Consider the following 9082-nt stretch of genomic DNA (forward strand, 5'->3'; position numbering starts at 1 on the left):
TTTTTTAAATGTCATAGTAGTGTTTAAAATATTTTAAAAAGTATAGCAGGTCACAGCATAGTATGTTATAAAATATTAAAGGCACTGTGTAGCATGTCATAAATTTAAATGTCATAGTATGACATTAAAGTTATGAAGTGATCTTATAGCATGTCATGAAAATACCACAGTATGTTATGAAAATATTTTAAAAATTCATAGTAAAGTGTATTATAAAATAAAAAGCTCAAAACATGTATATGGCTATGTCACTCAAATATTAAGTCATAGTATAGTTTTACATTACTTTAAAAAAAAAAAATCATTGTATAGTATGTCATTAAAATATAAAAAACTTCCATCCATCCATCCATCTTCGACCGCTTATCCGGACGAAGAAGACATAAAAAACTTATGTCATAAAAATATTTCAATTCATAGTGTTGTATGTTATAAAAATTTGAAAAAACTAATAGCATAGTGTGGGGGGGAAAGTCATAAAACAAATGTCATAAAAAGTCAATAGCATGTCTTAAAGTTCTAAATAGTTTGTGAGACAAAATGTTATAAAGCATGTGACAGTATTGCAAATGTTACACAAATCAACCCACATTCACACACTTTGAGTACATCAAGAATGACATGGCGCTTTGTAAAATGTTTGAAACATTTTAATTACAATATCTGACCAGTCCAATATATCAAACATGTTTTTAATCATCTGTCACACATCTACAAAATTAACAAGTGTATGATTTAATCTACAAGGCCTCATAACACACCAGCTAGTGAAAAGAGAGTAATCAGCAGTAACAGGTCAAGTTCACTTGAACTCACAGCGGATTTACACAAAACAACCAACTGTTTGTTTAAAACCCTCTGCGACCGACACGTCGTCCTTTAAGGGTTATTTTTAAATCAGAGTCAAATCGGGTCACAAAAGTTGAAAATCATTTGATAATTCTGGAGTGTTTTTCTGCTTCCTAAACCTAAAGGCCGTTCTCCTCAGTGTCATGTTACACCTTTACATCCAACGACAGAGGCTTATAGCAGACCTCTGTTTTTTTCTTTTTTATTATAAGAGCAGAGCACACACACTTTTAAGGGTAAATGAAGAGTTTGATCTGCAAGGACAGCATGTTGCGGATGTGGAAAGACGGGACAATAACAAACCCAAATACAAAATATTTCCTGCACCAAAAAACTAGGTTTACATCTAGGAAATCTCTCCTAAAGTCACTGTGCAGCGAAAGCCATGTAGCTTCCACGTGTGAATTCATAATGATTAAGAAAAGCAGTATTGTTTTAATGCATGCAATGCATTTTTGAAGGATACTTATAGGTGGTAGGACAGTTTTCTAAAATTGAGATACATAGTTCATTTTTCCCCAGACAAGCCTGTTATTAAGCATTACAAGTAGATGCGTTCACACTCAGTAAATCCTTTAAGATCATGTACAATAAATGTTTTCCTACCTCAATCTTCAGGAAATATTTCTATAACCCATTATGCAATAATTCAGAAAATATTTTGTCTGATTTCACATTTTATCTTCTGCCTAAGATTTGCTTACAAGTATTATTAGACTATTTAGTTTTTCCCTGTGTAATGGTTTAGTAGTAAGTAGTACTACTACTACACACTCAGCTGTCAACCTCATCAGTACAGAAGGTGCATTAAACTGGGCTGAACAAAAGAATACCTAGCCCAACTCTTTTACTAAGACTACACCAGAGACAAACACATGGGGAGGAGAATTGCAAGCACAAGTTGCCAGAGCTTTACTTATTCAAACAAATAAACACACAGGAAAGAAAAGACAAAAACAGAAAGGTAATATTCTGATGTGTAAAAAGTGAATTGTAGAGATTGTTGTAGTGTTTACCCGCTGGCTGTCACTCAAGTCAAATTCAAAGTCACATTTTTAGGTCACGAATTGTTTGACCTTTGTTATGAATGGTTGGTCTCCAGGGTGAAAGTATTTTTCTAATTTATTCCAGACTGAACCAGACGCGCTCCAACAGATGACTCAGGTCCTGATTCACATTTTCAGACATACTATTGAAGTGATGGACACCAACTTCGTTCAAATTGACTCACTTTCCCTCAAGCTGCCACAGTAACTAGTTCCGGCTCTCTCCTACCTGTCGGTGTGTGTATTCATGGGTGTGCGTTTCAGTCTGTTTACTGGCTGCTCCCCTCCCCCCCCTCCGCCTCCTCTTCCATTTCCACCAGAGGAGCGTGACGATTGGCCTGAGAGCCCTCGCTGAAGAAAACTCTCTTGATCACACCTGACTTTGGCGCCCGAATCGTATGCTGCAGAGTAAAAAACAAACAAATGTATTACAAAAGCAGCACAGAGAGTGTGTGTAAAGGTGAGAACATGTGAGTCCCTCACCTCCATCTTCATGGCGATCATGACCATCAGCGGGTCTCCCACAGCCACCTTGTCTCCAGCCTTTACCATCACCTGAACGCAACACAACAGATAGTGTTTGCATGGAGGACACTCAGTCTTCATTCATCACAACAATAAAGAACAGACTGATGAGGACACTCAAGGATTTTGTCTTTATTACTTATTGTCTAGACTGCTGGAATTCTCTTTTAAATTTATGGCTCAGTCATCTTTCAATTCTTTCCAGTGGTTATAGATATGGCCGTCGGTCTGCTATCACTTCTTCTTCAGTCTCATTTCACAGAAATGTTTAGGTAAACAATAATACACTCAGAGGTGTTCTCATGACAAATATTAATAATAATATAACATGGACAAGGTTGAGGCATAGAAAGATAAATATTTGTTTGTCATTCAATTATGTTCTTTATCAGCAGGAGTGTATTACAGAGCTGACAATAACAACAAAAAGATGATGATGTTAAAATCATCATTTGTTTTATGAAGTGTGTTTGTTATAGACTAGTACCAGTGACTAAACTGGAGACATATTTGCAATAGATATCGATTTATAGATTTAGAGCAGTGGCCAAAAATCTGACAACATCATGGAAACTAAACCAATGAAAATTCGTCTTGAGATAGTTGGATGTTTGGGGAAATACATTTCTTTGCTTGCTAGACATCTTGTATACTGGTTACACATCAGGACACCTAAGTGCTATCCCTTACTTTATAAAGACAACAATTAGCTGTCCCTCTGATTAAATGAAAATGAAACAAGGCTGCAGTTTCAAAACTGTGGAATAAATTATCTTGCCATGTCAGAATGGCAGTGCATGTTTTTAATCAACAGAATTTTGTTTAATTCTACCTTTTGTAGAGCATTTTTGTAAACTTGTTTTGATGTAATAATAAGTTACAGTGATATATTAAAGGCGCCCTGCCACACGTAATTCATAACTTTGTAGTTACAGTATGTCTGAAGTTCTACCATGGTTACCTTGTTTCAAGCCTAGCGTGGTGCAGAAAGCTTGGTTTTGTGCCAGTTCTCATTCAAATTGAACAAGCGAAACTGCCTGACTCTGATTGGCTAACAGCTAGCCAATAAGAGCCAGGCTATCAGAATCCTTTACCAAGTGCAACATGACGTCAGACTGACCAGCTTTTGTAATAGACCTGATTCCTCCTCTTATTTCTTTTGAGTGGCTAGGGCTGACAGAGGAGGTAGCAGTTCATTTTCAAATTCACAACAAAACACTAACACATATGGACCTAACATATTTCCAAAAATGAAAAATGTAGAAACAGTTTTGTGTGGCAGGGCACTTTTAATAATACAAACTAAAAGGCTTGTACAAAAACATTTAGATCTACAAATCATTGAATTTTTTTTTTTGTCAAGAATTAAATTAAAATCCATATGTTAATACAACCAAACGCACCTTTTCTATGGTTCCAGTCATGGGGGCCACAGCTCCACCTTGAGCCCCAGAGCCGCTTACACCAGCCAGATACTTGGGCACTGGAACAGACACTTCGGCGCTTCCCTCCTGCAGAAAAGTTGTAAAATGTCAAGAGACAGAAGTGACATTTAAGTGCCAGCTGAGGTAAGAGGATTTGAAGAATCTCTAATTTCCCTGATGTCTGGGTTTGTCCCCAGTCACCGGTTTTCAAAGATGACAGATGCTTAAGACGTGAAATGGAGACTGTTTCTCCGTAGTGAAGCCTAGCTCCCATCAAATTAACTGGGGAAAACACGGATATACAGCTTTCGCAAAATGTTTTATTTGGGGAAATGAAATTGCAATAAATTAACCAGACAAGCTTACTATTAGATATTGTACATCTTGTGTAGATTTAAATTTGTCAAGGCTCCCAAAGACAAATGCAGACTTATATTTGTATCAGCGAATACGTGAGAGAGAGTTATTGCACTAATTTACTACATAAGGAATGAAAAACTTTTTTTCCATGGTTTTTATACCATAAGTAGAGAAATAATTCATGCAATTCATGCAGTCACCCGAGCTTGTGATTCTCTGTTCAACAGTAGTGGTAGGAACGTACCGTGGAGAACAGATGCACTGTGTTGTCCAGGATTACCAGTTTGGGACGAGACTTCATGCCGTTGACAGAACAGTGAAGGAATGACGCTCCATCTTCCATTTCCACCTCCCCAGTCACATGATACACCTCCTCACCAATCTGCAAGGAGAAATACATCCATGATGAATGTGAACGAGGCAGATCTACCACTACAGATTCACCTAATACGCTTACCAATGGTGTTACTTTATAAAAAAAAAAAAAAATTGCAACTCACAAACCTGCATCAGTGGATGGAGTTTGCTCAGTTTTCAATTGAACAACAAAAAATGAAGACGTGAGATACAGGACAAACTCCAGCTTACCTGCATTATGTAGCTTCCATCTTTGTTATACACAACGACCATATCAACTTCTAAAGACAACAAACACAAGGAAGGAAGCAAATAAGTGACACACTGAAGTAACTCAACACAAAAGCTTTAGTTCAACTCATCCTCGTGGATTTATTTTTGGCCTTGCAGTGACATTTTGAATAGAAACATTGAATAATTAAAGAAATGTCACAGAACAGATCAGCTCTAAACTTAATTATTTAAATGGCCATTAAACAGTTATAAGTCAATCCTAACTGTACTGATCTGCTTATTAAAATTGACACACTATACAATTTTTAAAACTAATAATCTTACACATAATTTAAAGTCATCTCTGTCAGTGTGTACCTCCAAAAGCATCAACACTTCTAAGCGGAGGTTTGCTTGTTGTTTTAATGGCTGATTTAACATCAGGCCAAGGGACAACACTGTCACATTTACACTGATGTTGATTAATGTGCAATGTCCAGGAAAATAAATAAATAAAATAAATAAATGAATACACAAAGTTTTTGTTTTACGGCCTATTGATGTTGTTTCTACAAATAGATATGTGATGAAGACATATTGTATATACTAAAATAATCCATGTAATACATGAACAAAAGGTATGTCGTATTATCTCTAATTATTGTATGTTGTTGGCCAATACCTAACTGAGTTTTCTATTGCACTGGAATACACTGCTACTGGTGCACAATACAATAACAGTAAACTTTAGCTACGTCCTGTTAGCCGCTGGTGCTAACTTAAGGTTAAGTAAAAACTTTTTAAAGCAGAACAGGATGTTCAAATGACTTTGATGTCTAACTGAAACTGTGATCTTGAGTCTCTCATCAAAAACTGACTTCACAAGTTGGTAATACATTTGGTTGTGAAGAAGTAGAACACTAAGAATTATTAAAAATACATGTCTCTCTTCAGTCCCACCACCGTTCTGGTATTAGATTTGTCGTTTTTCCCTTGTGTACCTACCCTCCACCTTCCTCACTTCCTACACACTAGGGGGCAGTAAAGGCTCAACATTTGTCTGTTACTCACTTTTGTCTCCCAGCTGAAACGTCATGTTTCTATTGAACTGAATGTTGCTTCTCCAGCCGCTGCTCGAGCCAAATGGGGAGAAGGGGTCTGAAAACACACAGAGAGACACAGACACACACAAAATACTAAGTATATTTAAAATCTAAATAATTTGTCCTGACAAGGAACATGTTATCCCCTCACCAGTGGACATCTGTGTGAATTCCTGTGTGTGTTTCCTCTCCTGCAGCACCAGGCCCAGGGCCGCCTGGCAGATCGTTTGCCCAGAGGGAGTCCTCGGAGTGGGGAAGAGGTCAGCGTAGTGCTGAGGGATGAAGCTGGTGGTCACGTTTCCAGCCTCAAACTCTGGGTGACCCGAAAGACTCAGCAAAAAGTCAATGTTAGTGTTCAGTCCCACGATCTGAGGACAGAAAGGATGCAAAAGAAGATAAGAAACAGAGCCATGAATTATTTCAAGGCATTTGTGCATGTGTTTATGTTGTATATGTATAATTTAAATCAAATGCTGCATGTATTAGGTTTAGTAAATACTGCATTTATCCTACAAGTTCAGGTATATGACATGCATACTTTGCCTGTGTACGTCTTACATTGTACTGTCGTAAGCAGTAGCGCAGTTTCTTTAAGGCAGCAGATCGATCTTCTCCCCACACCACAAGCTTGGCGATCATTGGGTCATAATGTGCCGACACCTCGTCCCCTGAAAACACACACACATAAGCAGACACTATGACAGTTGGAAAGCCCCCTGTATTTTTGTATTATGGTAATTCATTTTATGTAATATAATAAATAAGGTAATATAATACATTTGTTTGCCCTTCCTGTCTCTCATAACTACTCACACATACACACATAAGTCCATACATCCTCATTTTTTTATCCACTTTTTTATTTTTTATTTAGTCCTTCAATGTGTTTAATTTGAAGATTTAAGGACTCTTGTAATTGTTCATTATATATTTTCTCTTCTTCTCTTGCTTAGGTGAGATTCTTTCTATAAGCCCCTAGGGGTTTTCTTAATCTCACATGCACAATTTATTTTTTAAATATTTGTTTCTTTTCTTGTGTTACTGTTATCTTGTATTTTAGTGTGCACAATAAGCAAATTAAAATACATTTTTTATACCAGTGTTGTCACATACTGGACGGAAACCAGTGAGCACTACACAACCAATCATTTTAGTGGTCTCACACTGCATTTTCCAGAGATCTCTTTGTTCTTGGTCTTTGTTTTCCATTTAATCAGCCATAATAGCTATTTTGATACATTAACCAATAAGATAGACACTTAATTCTGGTGTGTTACAAAAAGACTAAGAATCCATGTACATACAACCAGAGAATTAGATCAAAACTCCCTACCTTCCCTGACTCCAGTCTCTATGCGTGTGTGTTGGTCTGCTGAAGGGGTGGAGAGATGCAGCAGAGGCCCCGCCCCTGGAAGGAAGTCGTTGTTTGGGTCCTCGGCGTAGATACGAGCCTCAAAAGAGTGTCCCCTTAAAATGATGTCATCCTGGAGGAGAGGCAGGCGCTCCCCTGCTGCCACCTGGAGGAGAATTACACAGAGTTATCACGGAGACTGAAATAAAAACTTTTTATTGACAAAAAGTAATTTTTTCAACTGGATGTCCGCATTTCTTCTCTGTTTTTATTTCTCTCTCCCTCCTCTCTCACCCTGAGCTGCCACTCCACCAGGTCAGTTCCAGTGATCATCTCAGAGACAGGATGCTCCACCTGCAGCCTGGTGTTCATCTCCATGAAGTAAAAGTTATGCTGGGCGTCCATTATAAACTCCACCGTACCTACACAATTCAATTCAATTCATTTTATTTATAGTATCAAATCACAACAAGAGTTATCTCAAGACACTTTACAGATAGAGTAGGTCTAGACCACACTCCAGAATCTACAAGGACCCAACAGTTCCAGTAGTTCCTACAGAGCAAGCAACAGTGCGACAGGGGCGAGGAAAAGTTCCTTTTAGGAAGAAACCTCGGTCAGACCCAGGCTCTTGGTAGGCGGTGTCTGACGACCCAGGAGGACAAACAAAATAATGTCCATATACTGTGTGCTGAGGTGTGTGCAGGTTTAGTGTTTGGTGTTTATCTTACCTGCTCCTACATAGTTGACAGCCTTGGCTGCTTTAACTGCTGCCTCTCCAAGTTTCCTCCGAACCTCGGGACTAATACCAGGCTGATGGAATACAAATAGAAACAGATTGAAAATACAAAAAAACATTCCAACGCTGACCCAAACATATTTAAGTGATCATATCCCTAATATCCAGTTTCACACTACAGATCCATATGAGAGGTTTACAGGGTAATGTTAACTGGTTTGACACAAGTGCTGTAAACTCTTTCAACACAGGTGGACTGGAGATTGTGTGGAAAAGTTTTCTTTTTGTCACTCTCATAGTTAAGGAAAAACAGTGATATGTCTGTTCTTCCACAACAAAGAGGAAGTGGAAACTAAAAGCTAAACTAAGAGCTTTTATTGAATGTATATGTACATGAAAAAACAGCTTTCCAGTTCCTTGTTTGATGTTGTTCATAATGGGAACAGTTTGATAATCAGAGTTATTAAGTTACATTTTCAATGACCTACAAAAATACTTTTCTCTTTGACAATAAGAGAAACCGTTCATGCCAACAATAAGACTTATTATTTCAGAATAGTGGCAAAACATATCCTGAACTTAAACCTCCAGTTAGATGTGACAAAAGATGTAAATGTCAGAATTTGAATTTGCTTAAACTTAGATGTTGTAGATTTAGTCTAATTTGTGCAAATGTATAGACACGTTTACAGTTCCTTCCTCAGTCAGTATTAATTCAACTCACCCCTGGTGCTTCCTCTATGATCTTCTGATGTCTTCTTTGGACGCTGCAGTCTCTCTCAAACAGATAAACAGCGTTACCGTGCATGTCCCCGAACACCTGCACCTCCACATGTCTACAGGAGACAGAAAGAGAAATAAATTGAATCTTTAAATGAACATAACATGGTGATAGAGCTGAATGGTTAGCAGTATCTTCTGAGTAAATGAATTATTGTTATTACCTGGGATCCTCTACGAACTTCTCAACTAGCATGACATCATCATTGAAGGATTTTCTTGCTTCTCGTCTCGCTGACTCCAACTGCTCCAAGAAGTCTGTGTCTGACCGTGCGATACGCATCCCCTAAACACACACACACACACACACACACACACACACACACACACACACA

General features: G+C 37.9%; 1 protein-coding gene across 1 annotated transcript in view; it reads right to left on the reverse strand.

The window, feature by feature from the left end:
* Nucleotides 1-689: 689 nt before the first annotated feature.
* mccc1 (methylcrotonoyl-CoA carboxylase 1 (alpha)) overlaps nucleotides 690-9082 on the reverse strand; it is an 11967-nt gene continuing 3574 nt past the window's right edge. Inside the window, exons 7-19 of the mRNA XM_034882144.1 lie at nucleotides 8912-9033; nucleotides 8692-8803; nucleotides 7960-8041; nucleotides 7523-7650; nucleotides 7211-7394; nucleotides 6436-6545; nucleotides 6029-6245; nucleotides 5846-5932; nucleotides 4793-4842; nucleotides 4449-4586; nucleotides 3824-3931; nucleotides 2379-2450; nucleotides 690-2296 (exon numbers count right to left, since the gene is read on the reverse strand). Coding sequence (XP_034738035.1) covers nucleotides 2165-2296; nucleotides 2379-2450; nucleotides 3824-3931; nucleotides 4449-4586; nucleotides 4793-4842; nucleotides 5846-5932; nucleotides 6029-6245; nucleotides 6436-6545; nucleotides 7211-7394; nucleotides 7523-7650; nucleotides 7960-8041; nucleotides 8692-8803; nucleotides 8912-9033 — 1542 coding nt within the window. The 3' untranslated portion in view covers nucleotides 690-2164. The remainder of the gene's footprint in view (nucleotides 2297-2378; nucleotides 2451-3823; nucleotides 3932-4448; nucleotides 4587-4792; nucleotides 4843-5845; nucleotides 5933-6028; nucleotides 6246-6435; nucleotides 6546-7210; nucleotides 7395-7522; nucleotides 7651-7959; nucleotides 8042-8691; nucleotides 8804-8911; nucleotides 9034-9082) is intronic.

Source organism: Etheostoma cragini, chromosome 9 (genome assembly GCF_013103735.1).
Source record: "Etheostoma cragini isolate CJK2018 chromosome 9, CSU_Ecrag_1.0, whole genome shotgun sequence".
In the NCBI taxonomy this organism is placed as follows: domain Eukaryota; kingdom Metazoa; phylum Chordata; class Actinopteri; order Perciformes; family Percidae; genus Etheostoma; species Etheostoma cragini.